This window comes from Podarcis gaigeae (assembly GCF_964106915.1).
Source record: "Podarcis gaigeae genome assembly, chromosome: 1".
NCBI lineage: Eukaryota > Metazoa > Chordata > Lepidosauria > Squamata > Lacertidae > Podarcis > Podarcis gaigeae.
The window spans coordinates 1,761,651-1,786,137 of record NC_139678.1 but is presented as its reverse complement, the minus strand read 5'-3'; the positions used below and the strand labels follow the sequence as shown (position 1 = coordinate 1,786,137).

Genomic DNA, 24,487 nt, shown 5'->3' with positions numbered 1-24,487 from the left:
TGATTCCTCCTCCTCCTTGCAGCCAGTGAAGGGACGCCTGCCCCATTGGGGAACTCCAGCTGGCTGGAGCCTGGACTTTTCCACTGCCCCCCCATGGGGCCCTGCAGACCCTCCCGGTGTCCTTATTTTCCAGGGACAGTCCTGGATTACAGAAGCCGTCCTGGTTTCTGAATTGATCCCAGAATGTCCCACTTTTCCTAAAGATGCCCCTATTTTCATCAGAGAAATGTTGGAAGGGATGGAGTTATGAGACCCCGGAGCCACGGAGATAAGTAACTATTTAGAAGACATCTGAAGGCAGCCCTGTAGAGGGAAGATTTTTTTTAAGGTTTATTTTTTTAATAATAAGCAGTTGTTAACAGTCGTCAACATACCCATTGAGTCAATCACCCACCTCCTACTACCCTCTGAGAAATACCCCACCCCAGGCATAGGCAACCTCAGCCGGCCAAGGTTACCTATAATAAATAATATTTTTTTATTTATACCCCGCCCTCCCCAGCCAAAGCCTGCCCCACCCTCCCACTGTATATAAGGGTCTAGTAATTTCTTTCAGAGTATCTGAAGAAGTGTGCATGCGCATGAAAGCTCATACCCAGAACAAACTTAGTTGGTCTCTAAGGTGCTACAAGGCTATTTTTTAATTTATTTCGACTGCGTGAGACCAACATGGCTACCTACCTGAATTTAGAATGTTTTAATATGTGTTGGAAGCCACCTAGAGTTTCTGTGGCAACCCGTTCAGATTGGCAGGGTACAAATAATAAAATTATTGTTCTTGCTATTATGGTTGTTATTATCGCACGGTCCAGGGTGGGCTTTTTAAGGTGCGGCCACACCGCTCCCTCTTCATGGGTGATGGCACCTCTGCCAGTACGTTTCCGAGCACAATTCAAAGTGTTGGTGCTGACCTTTAAAGCCCTAAATGGCCTCGGTCCAGTATATCTGAAGGAGCGTCTCCACCCCCATTGTTCAGCCCGGACGCTGAGGTCCAGCGCTGAGGGCCTTCTGGTGGTTCCCTCATTGTGAGAAGCCAAGTTACAGGGAACCAGGCAGAGGGCCTTCTTGGTGGTGGCGCCCGCCCTGTGGAACGCCCTCCCACCAGATGGCAAAGCGATAAACAACTACCTGACATTCAGAAGACATCTGAAGGCAGCCCTGTTCAGGCAAGTTTTTAATATGTGACATTTTAGTGTATTTTTCATCTTTGTTGGAAGCCGCCCAGAGTGCCTGGGGAAGCCCAGCCAGATGGGCGGGGTACAAATAATAAATTATTATTATTATTATTATTATTATTATTATTATTATTATTATGCCTCCCTCCATGAGGCATCCACAACTTCCTGAACCCCCCTGGCCGTGCCACCTGGTCTAGAACCAACAGAAAAGGGAAGGGGTCCAAACAGGGGTGTAGCCTTTGGGGCAGCTGCCCTCTGCAATCAATAAAAATACATAGCTAACTAAGGTTCTGCCCCCTCCCCAACAAAAATCCTGGCTATGCCCATAGGTCCAAAGGACTTTCTTCTGAGTATACCTGTACAGGAATGTGCTGGAAAAGCACAGCTTCACAGGTGAGCATAATTATAAATAGCTCAAGAGGCACACCGGCGCCAAAAGGAGAGAAGTCATTTACTATCAGCCAAAGGAAAATTACTGACTTCTTCAAATCTGACAATCCACCAAGATCAGCGTTCCCCCCCTCTCCATTGTGACTACCCAAACCTCAGTCAAATTCTCCCCCATTCTCCCTTTTAAGCTGGAACATAGCAGGTTGGAAGGGGAAAAAATCTGACCCGGATTTTGTAAAACTAATAAACTCACACCAAGTAATTCTCCTGCAGGAAACATGGGAAGAGGGGAGAGTAAATATTAATGGTTTTGATGCGATATCATTACCGGCATGCCCGTCTACTAAAGGAGGCCGGCCTAGTGGAGGATTAGTTATAGCAATTTCCTTGAAAATACGGGCAAAACCTACGCTTGTAAATGCTTCCACCCTTGCAATTACAGCCCTGATTACGGGGAAAAACTTCGAACTTGCTATAACAAATGTTTATCTTCCTCCTGGAGGCAATATTGTAGACTTATACAATAAATGGGGAATCTTGGAGGAACATCTTATTCTTTGTCACTCCAAACACCCCAATATACCCAATGTTATAGCAGGGGATTTCAATGCTCGCATTGCAACAAATTGGGAGTCCTTAATCAAAGCCAAATGGTGGATAACCCCAGAATTCATTAATGACCTCTCCCTCCATAATCAAAGACTTTCCAAAGACAAAAGGGTAAATGAAGCAGGAACCCTTCTTTACCAATTGGTACTACGTTTAAACTTAGTGATTCTAAACGGGAACTGCCCGCCTGACGTACCGGGTGAGTTCACACACATAAGCTCCTCTGCAAACAGTGTCCTGGACTATATGCTGGTATCTCATGATATATTCCCCAAATTTTCCCATTTTAAAGTTGAAAATATTCAACTGAGCGACCACCTACCGTTGGTCGCCACAATGAAATGCCGTTTGCTTTCCCGCCAGAGGAAGGCAAAATATCATTTTAAATACAAAGAAGTAGAAAATACACAGCCCAGGCACGCAGTTGCTGCAGGACTAAAAAAATACCTGTGAAGCTGTGATTGATTGATTGATTGATTGATCTTTATTACGGCCATTGGCCCATTACACGACAGTTTCCCATACCAACATATTATACTTAGACCTCCAGATTTAAAATCGCATAAACTTACAAAAGACAAACAGGAACCGAAGCAAAACAAAAACAAGGACGACCATCATACATTACAATAGATTTGTAACCTATACATCGCCCTCTGCTCATAAATTAATCGCAGATATCAATGGTGATATCGCTTAAAACATAGATCATGGTTTAAAACAATGGTGATATCACCTAAAACATAGATCATGGTTTAAAGGGGTTATCCGAGCCACACAGGAGACCGTTTCTCTTCTTTAGGGATAGGACACTGATCAAGAATCTGGCAACCATGAGTGATCTTAGGGGGTCATCGTCAATTAGTAGATATCTCAGCTTGGCTTCAATCGTATCATCGGCATTCCCTTAAGATATTGAGCAAGAAACTTGCTCCTAGCCGGTAAGTGAAGAGCACAGTCAAAAATTATGTGATGTAACGATTCCGGTGCCCCACAATTACAGTCACATAGGAGCGATATCTGTCCATTGGAGAATCTGCTCTGTGTGCTGCTCTGGTTTGCCAGAAGCGGCTCAGTCATGCTGGCCACATGACCCGGAAGCTGTACGCCGGCTCCCTCGGCCAGTAAAGCGAGATGAGCGCTGCAACCCCAGAGTCGGCCACGACTGGACCTAATGGTCAGGGGTCCCGTCACCTTATGTATATGTGTTTGTGTATATATATATATATGGGGGGGGAAGCAGGTGGCGCTGTGGGTAAAACCTCAGCGCCTAGGGCTTGCCGATCGCATGGTCGGCGGTTCGAATCCCCGCGGCGGGGTGAGCTCCCATCTTTTGGTCCCAGCTCCTGCCCACCTAGCAGTTCGAAAGCCCCCTTAAGTGCAAGTAGATAAATAGGTACCGCTTTATAGCGGGAAGGTAAACGGCGTTTCTGTGTGCTGCTCTGGTGCCGGTTCGCCAGAGCAGCTTCGTCACGCTGGCCACGTGACCCGGAAGTGTCTCCGGACAGCACTGGCCCCCGGCCTCTTAAGTGAGATGGGTGCACAACCCTAGAGTCGGACACAACTGGCCCGTACGGTCAGGGGTACCTTTACCTTTACTTATATGTGTGTGATATATATATACACACACACACACACACACACACACATTTTGCTAATAAAAACGTGTGTATATATAAACACACACACATATATATGTGTGTGTGTGTATGTCCCATGTCTGTATATATATGAGGCCATATATCTAAAACCATAAAATTCCTATCACTATATATATATATATATATGTGTGTGTGTGTGTGTGTGTGTATATATATATATATGAGGCTTAATAATAATAATAATGGTCACATATATACACACACACACACATATATATACACATATACATAAGGTAAAGGGACCCCTGACCATTAGGTTATAGTAATAATAATAATAATAATAATTTTTTATTTATACCCCGCCCTCCCCAGCCAAGGCCGGGCTCAGAGCGGCTTACAAGCAATAATAAAAACAAGATGAATGATTACAACTTAAAAACAAAAATAAAATACATTAAAATAATGGAACATTAAAATATTAAAATGTAGCCTCATCGCAGGAGGAGAAAGGAAAGAAAGAGAGAAAAAAGAGAGGGGGGGGGAGGGAGGGAATCAAATTGGCTCCAAGCCAAAGGCCAGGTTATAGTATAATAATAATAATATGAGGTGTGTATATATCTGAGGCTTGGGCGAATTCACGGAGGAGGGCTGTGGGTGGGTCCCAGACATGCTGGCTCTGCTCTGCTGCCCTGGCAGCGCCCCCCCCCCCCCGCCCGATCCAGCTGGCTGGTCTCCAATGCCAGCGGGCGAGGCGCTCCTTGCAAGGCGCACGCGGCGCCTCCTCCGGGCGGGACCATCGCCCAGCAACGCGCGGGGGGGACAGGGCGCTCCCAGGCCGCCTCTCCGCCTGAACCACCCAAACGTTCCACGGGGGGGGGGGAGAGCCAGCGAGCGAAAGCCGAGGCACCCGCTCAGCCCCGCCCACCGCCCAGAAAGGCAATATACGCATGCGCGCCCGGTCCCGCGCCTCCCCTCGGCGTCCGGAGCGCCAGGTTCCAACATGGCCGCCGGGGGGCTTCCGCTTCCGCCGCCTCGCGCCAGGGGAGCCAATCGGCGTCGTGGGCGCCGGATTCGAAGCTGGCCGCGGGCAACGGTCGTCGGCTGAGGGGAGACGCGGCGCGGGTCGGGGGGTGAGTGAGTTGGGGCCTCCAGGCGCCTCCTCAGGGGCGGACAGGCGGGAAGGCGAAGGCGGCCTGAGGGAAGCGGCGGCGGCGCCGGCCCAGCTCCTCCTCAGAGTAGACCCCTCGAGTCCCGCCGAGTTCGGGGCCGAGGTGCTCCCGAGCCGAAGGCCGCGGAGGGAAGAGGGGCTGGGGGGGGGGGGGAGGAAGGGCCGCCTGCCTGCCTGGCTGCCTACCTCGCAGGAGCGGACGGGAGGGGGAATGAAAGAAAACGGACAGGCCTCTTGGTCCCCCAGAAGTTTAGGCAGGGTATAAATAATAACATCATCATCATTACTATTATTACATTATTATTTTTATTATTATTAGTTCCTTCCCTGTGGAACCAACTGCCATCCTTAGCAGTCATCAACAGTTATAATAATAAATACAGTGGTACCTCGGCTTACAGACGCTTCAGGTTACAGACTCCGCTAACCCAGAAATAGTACCTCAGGTTAAGAACTTTGCTTCAGGATGAGAACAGAAATCACGCAGCGGCACGGCAGCAGCAGGAGGCCCCATTAGCTAAAGTGGTGCTTCAGGTTAAGAACGGACCTCCGGAACGAATTAAGTACTTAACCCGAGGTACCGCTGTAATAATAAAGTTTTATTTATACCCCTCCCTTCCCGGTTTAAAAACCGGCTTCAGGGCTGCTAACAGCAAATACAAAACATGAAAATGAGACTTAAAAACAACGTAAAAGGCAGCATCAAAATCAAATTCAAAAATTCAGGGGTCATCTTAGGGAGGGGGAAAAACAACCCAGTCAGTAGACATCAAATGATCAAGTTGGTCCTACCAGGGCCAGCAAGGTTTATCTGAAGAAGTGTGCATGCACACGAAAGCTCATACCAAGAACTAACTTAGTTGGTCTTTAAGGTGCTACTGGAAGGGATTTTTTTGTTTCAGCGATCCCTCTGAAGCGATCCCTGCTTCAGAGTATCTGAAGAAGTGTGTATGCACACAAAAGCTCATACCTAGAAAGCTTATACGTACGTTGGTCTTTAAGGTGCCGCTGAAATTATTAAGACAAAAAGACTTGATTCTCTTGGTGCTGCCTTCAGAAGCACTTTGATAGTGGACATACTGGGGGGAAAACAGCCTATCATGATGGGACAGTCATTTTCATTAGGACCAAAACAAGCGTGTAATGTTCGGTGTAGCCTACAAATTTTGATGCAATTTCTTTGCACTGAATGTGAGGGACTTTAAAACAATTGCATGATATTTTGAAATATAACTGACAGTAGCCATTGGTTTTTCATTGTCACCAAGCCCATGTTGCCCAATAGCTATGATAGAAACAATATTACTCTTTCTTGTGTGACCATTAATAAAAACAAAAACAATTATGCTTCTTTTGCAGGTAGGATGCGAAGAAAAAGTAGACACACTCAAATCCTCTTTTTTACGTGATTAAAAAAAGACACCTACATAAATGGGCCTTAATGCATTTACTTTTGACGCAATGCCTGTTTTATTGAGATGATTGGAATCCCTTGATCTTTTAAGGGTACAGCCATGTCCCCACTTCCTTCTCCTAGAAGAAGAGAAATGTCTTTGAAAGGTGTTCTCCTAAGCAACATCCCTGGAGGTACGCCGTTAAAGGATTTTGGGAAATTTCAAGGGGATTGCGTTCCTGCTTCAGCAATGAAGAAAGCTACTTGGCCTTCAGGGGTTCCTGCCGGCCAAAATCTTTGCTTGGGAAAAGGTGGCAAAAGAGGAAACGTTTTCCAGTCCACTTTAATAGCTGGTGGTACTCATGCTAAAGAATTCCTTGACCTCAGCGAGATAAAGCCAGTTTCTGAAGGACAACTGAATCCGCTTGCCTCTTGTCCGAAACCGGAAGCTGTGCCACCGACAGGGAATGCGGCCCTGAAACGTAAAGCTTGCGGGCAATTATCCCTGGAGTCTCCAGCAAAAGTCTTCGCAAGAATGAAGACCAGGGCAGCTCTTGCTAAACAGCAGACGTTGTCTCAAGAAAAGAAATTGTTAAATGTAGACATTACCACAGATTATATCCTCACTCCTGAAAGGCATCTTGCCCCTTTGGGAAGACAAGGCAAAAAATCCACGGCTGAAGATGATAAGCCAAAGGAGAGGCTGGCTGAGGAGCCCCTTGGAAAGGCCAGGGAAGAACAAGGTTTGCTTTATCATTTCCTCTTAGAAAATGTTGCTTAACAGAAGCTTCATGTTTAGATGTTTGGGGTGTAGTTGCAAACATGGCCCTTCACCTCTTACCATTGGGCAAACCTCCTGTTTCCATTTCGTTGATTACCTTTAACCTTTGGCTCCTTCCGCCCTACTGTACTATACTTCTTGCTCCTTATGTTCTTCACTCCAGTCACAGTCCTGTTGTGCATGCAATCATCTGCTGTAACACAGGCTTGAATAATTTTATCTCCCACCACCAACTCTGCAGAAAGGTCTGCCCTTGGGGAAGGGCTGTAGCTCAGTGGCGGAAAGTCTGACTTCGTTTAAGGCACCTATGGAGGCTATTGGCAACTATTCAAGCAAAGACAGCTTGCCAACAGTACAACGGATTTTTCTCTGTGGGTGTTGGGGGGAGTAGCTTGGTCAGCTAACTCAAAATAAATAGAAGTTGTAAACTAGCGTTTTTCAGCTAGGTTCTAAGTAGCTCTGGGATCCCTCAGAAACGTATCTAAGTTTCCTCAGTGAGAGTAGTTTCCCACTGCTTGAGGTTATATGTTGTGCAAATTTAAACAGAGAGCCTTGTGGAATGCACATTATTTCTAACCCATAATCCAGAGGCTGCTGATATACCTTTGTTAAAATCCTTCTCTTGTCTTTCCCATTTCAGTGCCCAGCCATATTGCAAAGAACAAAAATGTTTGTTCTGCAGTAATGAGCCCTCCAGTTTTGGAATCCCCTCACAAATTTTTCTCACGTGTAAAGCAGAAGCTGCAGCAGAAACCATTGGAAAAAGGTACTTCTCCACAGAAATCACAACAGGCTGTATGTTTGTCCCAGGAATGCTTACTCTTTCAGTCTGCAACAGAAACACCTGGGGTACACTGAAGGAAGGAAGCACTTTGCAGTTGCATGAGAACTACTGACCAGAGTCATTCTTTGATGCCTTTAAGATTCAGTTTGTGAAGCATTACAATGAAAGATTGCTCTAGTTATCCTCCCATCAAGCTTCAAAAGGTACCATGTAGTCAGCACTCGAATATGATTTGGCAGTTGTTTAAGGTCTCTGATTTTTAAAATGGCAATAATCACAGCTTCCTAACCCGATTGCATGACTCATTGGTGGAGCAAAAGGGTTGACAGTTATCTAAGCCAGCTGACATCACAAATAACGAAATGCCAAGTGGTTGGGGTCGTGCTTTAATTCCATCACTGCTTCCATTCACCTGTCTTGACACCTCCACAGCCCCTAATTCTGGTGGAATAGAGGGGTGTTTTCTAGTTTTACGTGGGGAAGATAATGTTGCCATTTTTAGTGTGTACTTTTTATAAAAGGTATAAAAATATATTGTTGGAAGCTGCTGAAGCTCTGAATGCCAAGAGGCTGGATTTTTTAAAAGTTTAAGTAGTAAATTCCTTGAGGTGCTGGGGATTGAATCTGGAACTTGTAAAGTGTGTCCTCTACCAGTGGGTTTTGTCCCTTTCATGATGAGATGTTCAAGAGAAGCCTGTACAGTGTGGTCCATTTGGAGAGAGACTTGTACTGATTAAAGCAAATAGCATAACGATAGCAGACAAAATTGTGGCTGTGTGAATGTGCTAATGAAGACTGAGATGTCAGATAACAATTGAGTTGTTCTTGTGTTCTGTGTAGTAGATGCTTCATCTTACCAAACCAAGCAAAATGTCCCTCCTTCACCAGCAGTGAAGCAACCTTTAACTGTATCCAGTTCACCCAAAAAACTAAATAATCTTAATGAAGATTGTCTAAACACTCCTGCCAGTGAGGATGATGAATTTATTGTGGAACCGGTTGAATTGGACAACGAAACTTTTAGCATGGGAGTGAATGTTACAGACATGAGCTTTGATCTTGTTAAGCCTGGGGAAACCTTGGAAGAAACGGAACCTGGAAGACTTCCTGAAGAAGGAAGAACATCACATCAGTCCAATCAGAAACCTGCCCCAAGAGGGCAGCAGGAGTTGAAGGCTGGGCCTCTGACGCTTCCCCAACGTTTGTGCGATATTATTTTTGCTACTCCAAAAGTCCAAATACCAAGGAAACAAAAACAAGTGGGGGCAAATTCAAGCAGTGATGACACAAACGAGGAGGTAGGAGGTTGTCTCTTATTCACAATCAAAAGCATTTTTGGTGGTGGTTTAAGTTCAGGTGCTCTTAATGAGAAGGGGGAGGTCTGAATGGCTCAGTAAGCACCCTGCTTGATTTAGATTATGTGCATGGTTAATCAGTGATGACAGCAAAGCTGCCAAATTGAGTGTACATGAAATGCATAATGTTTTCTATAAAACGAAACTATAGCTCTGTAGACACTTTCACATTTAAATGTTGTGAAATTGATAAACAAGTAGCATGATTTTTTTATTATTATTTATTCAATAATACACCGCCCTATACCCGGAGGTCTCAGGGCAGCTCACGATCAAGACCACAATATATAAAATCAAACCAAATACGATAACTCAACTCAAACCCCCCCCCCCCCAAAGAGCCACATTCTAAAAGGGCGTTGGTGAATCTCTGGGAAATTTATTTTGAATAGATCTGTTTTTCTGTGAATGACTTGTTCGGTGATGGTTTATAAATTTCTGTAATACAGGAAGCCCACAACTTACATGTGTGTGGCAATAAAAAAAACCTAATTAAAAGGGATGGGAAGGGGGTGGGTTTCCAGGAAAAATGACTCTGGCAGTCTCACCCTCCAAAAAACCCAATGGGTTTAGACTACATGTGATTTTGACTTTAGCAGTGGTCCCTGGGATGTAACCTCTTGTGTATTTTGAAGGCTTACTGTACAGTAATAGATTCCCTGTTCATTTCAGTGCTACTTTTATCAAGGGAGCTCACGAGTGAAGGCTGCTGCTCCCAGGTTCATTCTAGTACCAGAAGCCAAACACTTTTGCATGCACATGAGATGTAGGATGATGCAGGTGCTCATGCACTCTGGCCTCTAAATGCGACATACTGGCCCAAACTGCGTGCTCTTGACTCTACAAAGCCAGAGGGTTATAATCAATGAAGTCATCCCATTAGGGTAACAACTTTTGCTTGTGCAGTGGAATTTTCCCTCCCTCACCTCTTCCTGTGCCCCTCTTTTTGCTCTGGAGGGCTGGGGTAACCCCTGAACAAGGAAGGGAGAAGTTCCCTTGCAGAAGTGGAGGTATTTGAGCTAACATGGGATACAGTCCTTTGTATCTGAGGCCAAGCCTTGTTGGCACTGAAATGCCAATGTCGTATTTAAATACCAGGACATGAAGGGAGCATGTGATTAGGCCGCTACTGTTTTCCCAATGGTGTGCTTAAATTCCAGCTTTCGGTTTATCGAACTCTGTAGAAATAATTGTGGCCCTTAACGGTTTCCCTAACTTTGTAAAGGAACAACAGATGGTCTGCCTCAGTGGATGGAGAATCAAGGCGATCAATAACAATACCGCTGTGTGCCTGGAAGGAAAAAGAAGGCAAGCAACTTCACTTCTCAGCTATGTTCAGATGTATTTTGTTTGCGTAGCACTAGAATCTGCTTCTCGATTGCATTGGGTGGCCCCAAGGACTAGTATTAGGAAGAAGGAAGAGGGTGTGAGTGGTTGCTGCTTTTGTTTGTAATGTCAGAGCCAGCAGCTGAGTTCTGGTTGCAGATGGGAAGGGGGCTTCTGCCAGATGCAGCATTGGCTCTGAAGGCTCGGTGGCTGGGAGTACCTGTTTCTAGTTCTGGGTGGTTTGACAGCTAGGGGGCTGCTTTTGGAGAGAGATGACTTGGCCACCGTCCTCAAAAACGGAATAAACCATATGAGCTCATATTGAAGCAAACGAAAAATAATCCAGACTGAATTATTGCAGCATTGCAGACTGGCTATGGATACAAGCTGAATTCCCTTCTAAGAGAATATGGTATCTCTCTCCTGTACATCTGTTCACTAGAATTTACCAACTCTGGCTTCCCAGTCTATCTAACCTCAATTCTGCATACAGTCTTGCATGCCAATTAGATAAAAAGCCCAGTAGCTAATGAAGGCCTTGATTCACTTTTGTTACTTGTGACTTGGGGTGGTTTTCAGTTTTTCCTTAGGTTCTCTGTTAGCTAACCACAGAGCACTTGTTTGTTATGTCCTCTCCCTTTGGTTTCAGGGATATGAACGGTGTTTACTGGCATAGCAATGCCATTGTGGAACGAATGGCACCCAACAAAGTTAAAACTTCATCTGGAAACGTCTACAAGTTAGAAGGGTGCATTGACGCAAGCACCATGAAGAAAGAAGGTATGATAACTTGACTGAGAAAGAAGAGGACAGACTGGGATTCAGATAGGTTTCCTCAGTGGGCGGGGTGGGGGCGGGGATTTCACCCTCTGCTCTCTCCAGGGATGCTGAGCTTTCTTCAGCATGTGGACTGGACCTCCAGTCTCTGCTGCCGCAGGTTCAGCTGGCCTATTTTGATGCCAAATCTGCCAAATTGCTGCAGTCTGCCAGGCTTTCAGGTCTTGGGTGACGCACAATGTGACTTTACCTTCCTCCCTTGAGAGTGGTAGGAGCTGGGCTGTTACACTGGTGGGAAGGCAGTAGAATGCCACTTCCCCTCTTGTCCTGGGCCACAGGGGGTCTCATGTGGTGTGCATAAGCCAATGACATTGAAAGGTACACACCTCTAATGGTGCTGTACTACAAAATTCTAATCTGAGTTTCACGACAGCTTAAACTTACTCCACTCCCAAAACTGGGTGTGTGGAAAATTAAGAATTCTTATAAATTCTAGTTTATAAGAATCTGCCCAGACCTTCATGCTCATCACATTTAACCTGCGTCCTTTGCTGACCTTTACGTGTTTCCTGCTCCCAGTACAAGATGCTTTAAATTTTAAGGATTTTCTTGAGGCATTTTAGAAAATGGAATGCCATCTGTGTTTGGTTCTGCCAAATGTTTCTGACAACTGACACATAAGGTTTTCTTTTTACTCTAATACATACCTTGCCTCAAACAGGAATGCCAGCTAAATTCATAAAGAGGTTTGAATCTGGAATTCCACAAAACTGGAAAATGTATGTTGAGGATTTTCTTCGTTTCCTGAGGAGGTAAATGCCACTGAAAATAATATTTGTGCCATAGAAAGCTGCTTTGTTCCAAGTCAGACCCCTGGTTTCTCTAGCTCAGTGTTGTGTCTGCTGGCTGGCCATGCCTCTCCTGGATTTCAAGAAAGGGCCCTCCCTGGGGATGTCATTGGCACAGCAGACGCTCTGCCAATACGTATTTTGCATGTGGCTTCCGACAACCTATTCAATCCCTCTTCTCTGATCCAGTTTCTTTACAGAGTGATTCTGCTGCCAGTTGCCTAGGACGCTTCCATGGGTCTGGGGTAGGGTGGGGGTTGTGCCTTTGCTCTGTGCGAAAGGGGAACAACAAGCTCTGGGCATTTTGTGGGCAGCCAAGTCTGCTGCTCTAGGGCCTGAGGCAAACGGCGTCAGAAAGCAGCTGCTGCAGGTTAATTGACGATGCCAGTGGTTTTTTAAATGTTTCATAGAGGTTTTGTATCCACGAAAGGTCCTTAAGAGATTCAGTGAATTAATCCTTCTTTTCAACAAAACCTCTCGATGCTAGGAAAGAACAGAGAGCCTTCGCTGCAAGCATGGATAGCAATGAAAGGGAGGACCCTGTGGAGATGGAGGGCTTCGAAGACATGCCCAGAAAAGTTGGGAGAAAATCTAGAACGAAAAACGCCACTTACGTGGCAACACTGCAAAGTAATAGCAAGCTCGGTAGGTGTTATTCTTTTGTTAGGCCTCAGAGGGCATTAAGAGCCCAATATTTTTATTGATTGATGGATCAATAATAATATTCACTTGTTTTTGAGCATGTATTATCATAGCTGGGTCTCCCTCCCCCCCACCCCCACCCCAGTACTTGGTTATCTAAAAACGGAGGCCTCGGCCTGTGGCTTGGGTCAGGGATGGCCTTCCTTCAGCCTCTGCCTTCTTTCTTGCTGGATTGTTGTCCCAGGGCCCACTAAGGGATAGGAGACATGCAACCATTTGACTGTTCCATAAGGTATCTTTGCCTATTGGCATAACTGGTTATGGAGTTGTTCTTTCAAGGAGGTTGCCCCTGGTCAGGAGTGTACATTCCATGGGTCTTTGAAGGAGAGAGAAATGCCCGGGAGAGCACTTCTTAAGCCAAGCAGAGCACACAGATTGTTCAGATGGTGGTTGCTAAAAATGCAGAAAACCTTCTTTTTATATTATCCTTTCTAAATAAGCCCAGGGTAGCTTCTTTGCTTTCCCCATGGATGCTGACTGAGTCGGCTGCTTGACACAGAAGCTGCCTTAAGCAAACAGGGTGGTCGATTTGGAGCTGGATTCAGTTCTGCAGCTCCTCCGACTCAAGGGAAGAAAGCTGTTGTTGAAGGGAGCCTTTTTGTGTCTTGACAGGTGTGCAGCCACAAACATCTCTGCAGAACGGAAGAACTGACAGAAGTTGCACCCGCAGCGGCCGGCAGGTTAAGCCCCCTATGCAGTTCTGGTGTGGGGAAAGGATGCTTGTCGATCAGGCGCTGAATGTCACTGTGACCAAAACGGGCACCAACTATTTGACTCCTGTAAGATTCCACTCTCCTCACAGTTAACCCTTTTCTGGAATGACTGGAGACTTTAACGGTTTTCATGCAGTAGAGTAATTCTGTGGGTTCTGGACTCTCGGGAGATGGAGAGTGATAAGCTTTGGATTATTATTAATTACATTTGTGTACCACCCTTTGTCCGAATAGCGCAGGGTGGGTCACAGCATGAAAATACACACTTAACCCGAGGTACTATTTCTGGGTTAGCGGTGTCTGTAACCTGAAGCATCTGTAACCCGAGGTACCACTGTACAGTACATAATAAAGAGAAACCAATAAGCCCCTTCCCACAAACACATTTAGACTATAGAAGGGAATTTCCTAGCTTGTCTTTTATTATTATTTCATAAACTTCATACACTGCTTGTTTTTTCAAATAATAATTTTTGTTTGATTTTACAAGCGTTAAAGTTATAACAATACCAAATATATATCCATACTTAGAGATTTCTCGGAATCTCTCCAATCTTCCCACCATCCCTTCTATTGTCAACATTTTCCACTGCATATTATCTCATCCATATTTTATATCTCTCCATATTGTCCATAATATTTGTTACATTACAAGGGTTATTAGAATCCTACTCATGTTTTCATCTGCTTACAGTGGTATCCTAAATAAATTATAATTTCCACCCAATCTTTCTTGAAGTTTTTGTCTTCTTGGTTCCTGAGCCTTCCGGTCAGTTTTGCCATCTCGGCAGAGTCCAACAGCTTAGTTTGCTATTCTTCTCTGGTAGGGACTTTGTCTTCTTTCCATCTCTGGGCTAGTAACATCTGTGCGGCAGTCATTGCATACACTGCTTGGTTTTAAAAAGTCTCAGAGCGGTTTATGAAAGATAAAACAGCAAAATCAAGAAAAATTTACAACCCTGCTTCAAAACATACAAAAGTTAAGATATTAAAACAGATTAAAATTGCCTCTCTATGCTCAACTTTACTACTACTACTAATGCTTTTTAGTGTTTTAACCTGATGGTTTATGATCCAGAAAGACTTTCACAAATAAAATGCTGGGAAGTTGAGAGTGTCTGGGTTTGGTGGTGGGTGCAAGGGCCATAGCTGTCAACCTTTTCTTGCGAGGAATCCTATTCAGAATAAGGGAATTTCCCTTTAAAAAAGGAAACAACAGCTATGGCAAGGGCCCTTTAGTGCAAGACACAAATCCACTGGGAGAGCAGATCTGCCTGATCTTGCATTCTCCTGAGGCCTCATCAGGCTTCATCCCTGACCTCAGAGTTTCAGAGATCTCTGAAGCTCAGGGTAATGGATGAGATGCTGCTTTTGACAGCTTATTATGTTTATATTAATTGTATTGTCACATTTTGTATTTCACCTTGCAATGTGGGGCCTGGGTTAAGTTTGCTCTGTAAAGGAGAAAGTTTTTGGTAGTTATTATTATTATTATTATTATTATTATTATTATTATTATTATTTGTTAAATTTGTATTCCACCCTATACCCATAGATCTCAGGGTGGTAGTAACACCTTCTGATATTCTTATGTATGTATTTCTCTTTTGTAACATGAAGAACTATATTAAAAATGAGATAAGATCCTCTTGCTTCGAAATAAATTTGGTAATGACCACAAACTTTGACTGGCTCCCAAGGTCAGTTTGAGATCCTACGGCTCCATGGGAATATATATATTCGTAGTGGGATTCTGGCTGTATATGCAAGGTCAAAGGTCACTCTCTGTCTCTTTCACTGATTAAAACGTTTGTAATTTTGTAACTAGCTGTTCATGGAAGACAGCCTTAATGCCTTCCTAACCTAACCCAGATAAAGCGTCTGTTGCATGTGGAGTCTTTGTGTGAAGATTCCTATCTCCCTTTGCTTATGTTCATTGCCTTGTTTCTCAAGACAGTGAGCAGCGCACGACGTCAGGACAGGCGCAACATCACATCCCACGTGGAAAACAGAGAGGATAGCTTGAAGGCTTGTGAAGAAGTACCTCCAAGCCATGCAAAAGGTAAAAAGAGTGCACCCTGTCCTTGAATCATAGAACTGTAGAATTGGAAGGAACCCTGAGAGTCATCTAGTCCAACCCCCTGCAATGCAGGAACCTCAAACATCCATGACAGGTGGCTATCGAACCTCTGCTTACAAACCTCCAGCTTGTCAACATCCTTCTTAAATTGTGGCTCCCACAACTGGACACAGGACTGCAGTTGTGGCCTGACCAAGGCAAAATAGAGCTATGACTTCCCTTGATCAGGACATTAGACGTCTGAAGATGCAGCTTAGAATATCCTTTTTTTGCTGCTGCATCACACTGTTGACTTATACAGTCATACCTCATGTTACGTTTTTTCAGGTTACGTCCCACGGCGACCCGGAATTACCGGAAAGGGTTACTTCCGGGTTTTGCCGCATGCGCAGAAGCGGCGAATCGCAACCCACGCATGCGTGGTTAAACTCTTTTCATGTTGCGAACGGGTCTCCGGAATGGATCCCGTTCGCATCCAGAGGTACCACTGTACTTTGATTGGGGTCTACTAAGACCTTGAGCCACAGAAGGCCAACAGTGAGTTGCTTCAAGCTTGGCAAAATGTCCCCGGAGGAAGAATTCTGCTCGTGCTGAGGGCCAAATAACTTCCTAGGGGGTTAGGAAGGTTTTTTGCTCAGGTCAGATTGGCTAGTGCTTGGGGTGGGAAATGTGTGCGCGTTTGTGTTTGTCGTCCTTGTAAAATCTGGATTGCCTCAAGCTGTTTGTAGGAGGCTGAGCTCTTGTGCTGTCTGGTGTGACATCTCCACAATCTGCCTTTAATTGCGGTGTTGATATGGGTGGGCTGGACCTGAAAGCATTTTGTTTATCTCCCAACGCAGGGGTTGTGCCAAGGCATTCTGCTTTTGATCTCTGTTTTTCTCTGATGGGAAGACAGTTGGACTGTCAGACTTCCAGTTTTATTTACAAAATGGTTTCCATCCATCCAGTTACTGCTTCAGCTTTATCGGTGTTGCCTCCATTGCACTTCTGTCTTGCCCATGGAGAGAAATTCTGTTGCATGATGGGTGTCTCATTTAGCTTCACTGTGCAAGAGTTTGGATTAAGATTTGAGCACCATTTCCAAATCAGAGATTCTATGAGTCTATTGAGAATCTTTGTTTTGCTTTCCCTAGGAAGAACAAGACCTGAAACCACCAGACAAACTGAGCCTGCCAAGAAGCAAAATGCCTGGCGCTTTATTTCTGACTCTGAAGAAAGCGACTATGAAGCCACGATCGCTGACGCTCGCAAGAAGAAGGCTGTTGTTACCCTGACGCCACTGAACTATAAAAAGCTGCATGAAAAGGCCTCCAGAAAAAGCAGCCAGCCCAGGAGGAAACAAAACGTGCTGGCGCAGGGAGCGAAAGCAAATTGCTACCAAAGATGTGTAGCCGAAAGCTCCATGCCAAGCGAAGATGAATCTAGCGAAGAAATGCAGTGTATCCGGAGGAAGGTCCAGCCCACTGTCAAAAGAGGGCCATCCAACAGACAGCAAAGTGAGACGAGGAAGCAGCTGCCAAGAGGGTCAGAGTCTCCTCCAGCCCATTCTCAAAGCAGAAAGCGGAGGGTTGCTCAGCCCTCTGGGAAGCAAAACAAGTTGGAAGAGCCAACTTCTCCAGACTTGGCTAGCAGTACTCAGGGGTCACTCAGAAGGACTGCAAAGTTCAGGAAGTACAGCCCTGAATCCGAGTCCGAAAGTGAAACGAGTGTTAAAGAGTTTCAAGTGAAAAGGGAAAACTTGAAGGCCCAAAGAGCCAACAGTGAAATTTCTAATACTGCCAGGTCCTTGGCTTTTCCCCGAAAGACGCCTGGGAAGAAGCTGCTAGGGAAGGGTGGGGATTCTTTCCCAGATGTTAACGAAGATTGGACTGAAAAGGAACTGCAGAAACTACACAGGTAAGTGGTGGTCTTTGGTAAGAATTAAGCTCCACCCCCCCCCCCCCCAGAGCTATGCAATGAAAGCTCCTCCCAGTTCCGGTTTCGGCTGCTCCTCCAGTGCAAGAATAGTGAAGCCCGCAGATCCCTAATTTCCAAACCTTCCTGCCCTCATCCTCTCGGTGCTCATCGTGTGCTGTGCTCACTTCACTCCCGCTGCTCTCCCTCCTCGCCTCTCTCTGGAAATTCCTACCTTTTCTCCTGTCTGATGTCGGCTTGCAAGGCCTCCTTTAGGAATTGAAACAGGAGTCAAAGAGCAACGGTGGGCTTGAGCTTCACTGGGTCTTCTGTGTTTTGCAGGGCTTTGGCTTCTTTGCCCAAACACAAGAGCGACTTCTGGCTGCTTGTGTCAACGGCTGTGGGGACACGATCTGTTGAAGAATGCCAGCAAAGGTACATGGAAGAGCAGGAAAACCACAAGCGGGCCCCAAAGAGGACCACCAAGCGGAGAAAGGAAGAAAGAGGTACAGGACGGGCCTTGTGCCTGTCTCCCAGGCTCCGGGAGCAGATGCAGAGGCCAGCAGAAGCCCCTGCAAGAGCCAGCAATTGTCTGCTCCCCTCTCCCGCTTGCTTGTTCTTGTGGGGATGTAGGAGGGGCACCGGAAGTGGCTTAATAGGAGAAAGGACTAATTTTTGAGTCTGACCTTGAGAGAACGGAGGTGCGCTCCGAACACATCAGGAAGGGGCAGGGGTAAGGAGAAGAAAAGAGCCAGGGTGGCAACAGTAGGTGAGAGTGTTTGCCTGTTTATACCTGTTGAGAGAGAGTTCTATCTGTGTGAATTCTGCCTTTAAAGTGGTATGTAAAACCCACATTCTGGGCCAAGGGGCAGAACTCCAGCTCAATACATAACTCATAGCTATGTTTTTAGGCTGCAGTTCAAATAGAGGGTGAGGATATAACTCCACAGTGAAAACCTAAGGTTCAGAGGGGTGGCGGGAATGTTCTGAGGTGGGTCCTTCCCCCTGCCCAGCTGACAGCTCTCTTTGTGTATCACCCTTGTTGGCAGAGGAGGGGGTGAAGCAGCCAGTGGCCGTTGTTGCAAAAGTGGGAACGCTGAAAAGAAAGCAGCAGATGCGGGACTTCCTGGAACAGATGCCGAAGGACAACCACGACGACATCTTTGCTACAACCCCTTTTCAGAACAGGAACACAAAGGTAACTTTTGCACCTTTTATCCCAAGCAATAAAAAGTGCTCCTGGGTGCAATCTGTTAGGCAGGTCCATAAATTTACTGCCCACCCCCTCATCATGTTGAAGGCTCCCTGCTCTCTTTCCATGCTCAGAAGCTGGGAAAGGGTCCATCCCTGGGCTCCTGCTGGGCTTCAGAGATGCTCCAGAGCTCAGTGTGATGTCTGGATAGACCTTGTCTCTCCAGGCCAGCTTTGATTAGGACTACAAATTTTGGTTGGCTTCTGAAATCAATCAAAGTTTTGTGGAGTCCTGCAAAGGCTATAGATTCTACCAAGGGACTTCTGGGTATCAAAGGAAGCACACTTATGTGTTCCTCTTTTCCTCGGGCCTTTTGAGCCCTTCCTCTCCTTTCCCCTCACTCCACGGTGTACCTGCATTGTCCCCTTGAGGTTTTAGCATCAGTCTGGACTCTTTCCGTAGTTCTCTGGTCATCAGTCTGCCCGTGCCACTATTGCTGTCAGCATGGCTTGTGTGAGGTTGTAACGCCAGCCTCCTCTCCCAGAGCTTAACTGTCAGCCACCGCCAAAACATTTGTGGTCGGTAGAGAGCACCGTAGGTGACAAATGAGGAGCTGAGTTGGGTTAGGAAGAGTCTTCCAGCGCCCGCCAGGCCTTGTCTTATGGGGGGCCGTAACAAAGATGTGATCTGTAGTTACCACAGTTTCGTACCGTCCCAGAGGAAGATGTCTTCCAGTTGAAAGACAGCCACCCCATCACACCCTCTTCGGCCATCTTTCCGTTGGTGAAGACCCCTCAGTGTGAGCACATCAGCCCTGGCATGCTGGAATCCCTGGACAGGTGTGTACTACAGGTGGCTTCTCATAAGATAAGGGCGTGAAGCAATTCCCTGCTACGGCCAGCATGGAAGAGCACCCCACCCAACTCCAAGATTCCAGTTTCCTCAAGATTCCTAGCCAGGGGTCCAACATCCAAGCATGCATGTGCCGCTCGTATAGCAGGGTTTGACCAAATGGACATATAAATTGGAATTGAACTGGGCGTGTGGCAGGGGGTGGGGGAAAGGCAAGCAAGAAGAGATTTCCGCTGTGCTGGAAAGTGCTGTTGGCAGTGAGTGAGGGGCTTATGGGATGGTGAGCAAGGGGTTTTAAGAAGTGGCTGCTAGACGGGAGCATAGTAGACCCACAACTTATACATGGTTTACTTACGCAATTGCAGCTTTGCGGAGGGGGAACAATAGGAAGGGCTCCCTGGGGTCTCACCCAACCTTCCCACAGCCCATCAAGCAAGGCAGGGGGCTCTGAAATCTTTCTGCACTGGGTTTTCCTGCTGCAGAAAGAGCTTTTAGGTCCTCTACCATGCAAGGAAAGATGAGAGAGGCTCTTGTGAGATCTCCCAGACACCTTACACAAATTTCCCAGAGCCCGGTAAGGCATTGGGCAGTTACTGGGGTCTTCCATTCCGTGATTTTGCCTTTGTGTGTGAAACCCCAGAACCTAACCCTCGCATAGTTTTAAACCCAAAGCCAGGTTTGGGATGGGGAGTGTCTTAAGGCAGCAAGAGAGCACAGCTGCCCCCATGGCCCTGCCTTCTCTTTCTAGCCAGGCCTCCTCTTAAGTAGCAAAAATGAACACTTGCTGACCTGCAGCTGCTTCTTAGGCTTTCTTTCCCTTCTGGAGGGAGACTAGGGCAGGTTCTAGCTGCCTAAGCACTCTAGGGTGGTTATTAAAACTCATTGAGACGGATTCCAAAAGGCTTTTTACATTGCCTGCCTATATGCTTTGGAGCTGAATTCAGGGTGCTGGTGTTGACCTATAAAGGCTTATAAGACTGGGGACCCAAATAACTGAAGGAGCAACTCCCTTCATCAGGCTGCCCATGCCTTGAGGTGGTGATGATGGCACTCCTCGCTGTTCCACCACTGGCAGGTGTCTGTTAGGCCATGATGTGGGAAAGGGCGTTCTTTGTGTTGGTGGAGTCGTGTCTTGGAGAAAGCTGTCCTTCTGGAAGCACTGGTGCTTTTCTCCTTCGGGTGCCGGGTAAAAACCCATTTGCTTGTTCGGTCCTTTGCAGGGCAGTGTTGAAGTAATCCGCCTTTTAAAGATCCGCACTGTATTTTGGATTTCCGCCCACCACTACTTTCTTTTGTAAACTGATTTATGTTGCTATTGTTTTAGGGTTTATTTTGTATCCTGCCCAGAGATCTTGTGGCGAAGGGCAGGTTAGAAACTCACTGGACAAATCGTTTTGTGTTCTAGGAACTACGAAAAGCGCGTGTTCCATCTGCAAAGGAACATCAAAGGCAAGGAGCGCACCTGGCACAACGTGAAGAAGAAAGAGGTACGATTCCACTTGAGCAGCACACGCCAAGCTCCATTGAGAGCAAAAGGAAAAGGCAATGTTCCCAAAACTCACCAGAGCAAGCCCTTGCTGTCTTATTTTATGTATTGATTACGTTTATATACTGCCCGTCATCCTGATATGATGTCAACACTTCCCTTATTACAATCATGGGATAAAGAGAGGGAACTCCATGGAAGTGCTCCTTTGCCCTGTTCACTGGGCACTCTTGTGGTCTTGCTTGACAGATCTGGCGAACTCCTGGTGTGGGGAGAACTCACCACTTCCTGTCTTTAAGCTCCATCAATTTTTTGCCAATAACAAGCACAGAAAAGGAGTGAACATGTCAAAGGCTGCTCAGCTCTCTGAAAATGCCCTGCTCTGTCCTAGTGCTGGCTCTGAGCCATGGGTAGGCAAACTAAGGGGCTGGATCCGGCCCAATCGCCCTCTAAATCCGGCCTGTGGGCGGTTTGGGAATCAGCATGTTTTTACATGAGTAGAATGTGTCCTTTTATTTAAAATGCATCTCAGGGTTATTTGTGGGGCATCGGAATTCGTTCATTCCCCCCCCCCCCCAAAAAATATAGTCTGCCCCCCCCCCCAAGGTCTGAGGGACTGTGGACCAGCCCCCTGCTGAAAAAGTTTGCTGGCCCCTGCTCTGAGCACTCTGGTGTTTCCGAGCCTCTCTGTGAAGCCTCAGTCTACAGGAAGTAATGTTTACTCTGTTTCCACAGGCTGGGACCGTGTTCACCACTCCCAACTCTCGAAGAACGACCGTCTTTGCCTTTGATGAGCATATCAAAGGTGAGCATAACTGTTGCTTGCTCTGGACTGTTTGGGGCAGGTCTCTAGAAAGAGGAGTCTGGCGTTTCGGGATCCCTTGGCTATCTGTGTGCTGGCACTAAGGGAGCAACCAGAGAAGCCCATGGCGGACAGGTGTCTCCATCCTGTTGGAGGAAGTGGATTATGCTGCTCTGTGGATCGCAAGGCCCTTGTCCCATTTTCATTATCAGCTGTAGGAAGGGAGTTGCACTGGCTTCGTGTGGAAAGATTTTCCCACTTGAGAGGTACCAATAGGGAAGTGGAGAGAAGGGGCAGGAAGCAGGGCCTATGAGTCTCTCACTGAACCTGCCAGTGCCTAAATACTGTACCAAGGCACCAATTTCCTGCTGCTGTCCTATTTCTGAGTGCATTGCCTTAGACCAAATAAATTCCCAATTTTACACAAAGAACACATTTAATGATAATAATAATAAATTTTTATTTATATCCCACCCTCCCCAGCCGAAGCCGGGCTCAGAGCGGCTAACAACAATAAAATAATACAACATTCTAAAATCATTTCATTATAAAATTAATTCAAATCAAATTAATGGCAACCATTGGCCAAGAGTTCTGTGAAGATTGCCAAAGGAGGGGGTCAGACTGTGCCTTGGCCAAAGGCCTGGTGGAACAGCTCTGTCTTGCCCTGCAGAAAGATGTCAAGTCCCGCAGGGCGCTAGTCTCTTGTGACAGAGCGTTCCACCAGATCGGAGCCACAGCCGAAAAAGCCCTGGCTCTAGTTGAGGCCAGCCTAACCTCTCTGTGGCCTGGGACCTCCAAGATGTTTTTGTTTGAAGACCGTAAGTTCCTCTGTGGGACATACCAGGAGAGGCGGCCCCGTAGGTACGAGGGTCCCAGGCCGTATAGGGAGTATTTAGATGCTGAAGTCTGTAACTTGCTCTTGGATACATTCATATGAATATTGCTTGCAGCAAAATTAGAGGCTCCTATTCTTGTGGATTCACAGCCTTGAAAAGGCACCTTCCATGTCAGTTGATTTGGAGTAGTCTCTCCTTTCACTGCCTGGAACTTCTTCTCCATCCAATATCAGTCAGTCTCTTCATGAGCTGGCGGAAAGGTTTCACCTTGAAAGAGAATCTCGTTGGAGCCCATCCTGCCTCTAACACAGGCGTGGCTAACCTTGGATCCTCCAGATGTTTTAGACTACGATCTGTCATCAGGGGCAGCTGGGGAGGGATGCTATTGATTAGCCACTCCTGCTCTAATGGGATCCTTCTGGTAACTCAGGTTTTCTCCTCCTGCTCTAGACACCTTGGCTCCAGCTGGGGCGGGGCAGCTCTTCCAAGAGGATGAAGAGATGCTATCTGATGAAGAAGAGGACTTGTATTTTTCCACGTAGGCAGCCGCCTGCCTGCATCTGCAAAGGGCAGTTTGCTAACAGGTCTCAAGTCACCTTCACAAAGCCAAAAGTGTTTCTCAAGCCTTTATTTCTATGACTTACGAAATGGCTTTAGAGTATTGCATTCCATCTTTCTGGAGCTGTGTTAAGGTGCTGCTCTGGTGTTCAGAATACAAAGATGTCTACTGCTGCTGTTTGTGGTTGCTCTGTTTTCCTGGTGGAGGGGTCTTATGCAGAGAGGCATCAGCTGCAGGGAACTATTTGGCTTCAAGAAGCAAAATAATGTTTTTAAAAGTTACTGTACAATAAACTTCCAAACGTGGCATTTAATATCAAAAGGATGCTTACGTTTCCTTTACAGAGCAAAGAATAGCGCTTATATATTTTTGTACTAAATCTGTTTCCTCTGTGGCTTTTAAGTGTTTTGGAAATGTTGAGTGTACCCTTTGTACTGTCTGTGTGTACGCAGCATGTCTGTTGCAGATCTTAATTGGCAGCTTAAAATTTAAGAATGAAATAGGCCAAGCAGCCTTTTCTGGGAAGTAAAAGGACATTGTCTTCTCTAAGGGTGGGTGGAGGCCCAATGGTGATGGAAAGTGGGGTGTCATGAGATGTAAAGTCATTGTGAGGAGTGGAGATTTTTGAAAGAATTGAAAAAAATGGGGGGTGGGAAATGGCATTCTACATATGCAAAGTTGCTGTGTGTAACTTGGTTTAATGTAGAATCATGTCTGGTATATTAAAAGTACTGTTTACTCAATTGAATTATTTTTAAAATTACAAATGGAGCTGCAAGCTTTTACCATCTCATGGGTCAGTTTATTTATTTGGTGTATTTCCACAGCTGGCACTGTGGTCTAAACCACTGAGCCCTTTGGGCTTGCTAATTGGAAAGTTGGCAGTTCAAATCCCGCAATGACGGGGTGAGCTCCCGCCGCTCTTTCCCAGCTCCTGCCAACCTAGCAGTTCGAAAGCACATCAAAGTGCAAGTAGATAAATAGGGACCGCTGAGGTGGGAAGGTAAATGGCGTTTTTGTGTGCTCTGGTTTCCGTCACAGTGTTCTGTTGCACCAGAAGCAGTTTAGTCCTGCTGGCCACATGACCCGGAAAGCTGTCTGTGGACAAACGCCGGCTCCCTCGGCCTGAAAGCAAGATGAACGCCACAACCCCATAGAC

The 24,487-nt window shown here is 46.3% G+C and overlaps 1 protein-coding gene across 3 annotated transcripts; it reads left to right on the top strand.

Annotated features, from left to right (window-relative positions):
• The first annotated feature begins 4,756 nt into the window (after positions 1-4,756).
• Positions 4,757-23,649, top strand: MIS18BP1 (MIS18 binding protein 1). 3 transcript variants are annotated; one of them, XM_083729483.1, is made up of 17 exons: positions 4,757-4,908; positions 6,306-7,082; positions 7,761-7,886; positions 8,745-9,202; positions 10,485-10,567; positions 11,235-11,365; positions 12,084-12,174; positions 12,698-12,855; positions 13,525-13,691; positions 15,579-15,687; positions 16,839-17,601; positions 17,941-18,104; positions 18,648-18,796; positions 19,484-19,629; positions 21,048-21,129; positions 21,864-21,933; positions 23,220-23,649. In XM_083729483.1, exons 2-17 carry the CDS (start codon positions 6,461-6,463, stop codon positions 23,309-23,311), a joined length of 3,411 nt encoding a protein of 1,136 aa, XP_083585609.1. In that variant the 5' UTR covers positions 4,757-4,908; positions 6,306-6,460; the 3' UTR covers positions 23,312-23,649. The 3 variants fall into 3 exon arrangements, 1 of the variants encoding a protein (XP_083585609.1); XR_014561842.1 differs by having other exon boundaries at positions 4,814-4,908; positions 8,748-9,202; positions 17,941-18,033; XR_014561843.1 differs by having other exon boundaries at positions 4,814-4,908; positions 17,941-18,033.
• Positions 23,650-24,487: the final 838 nt, after the last annotated feature.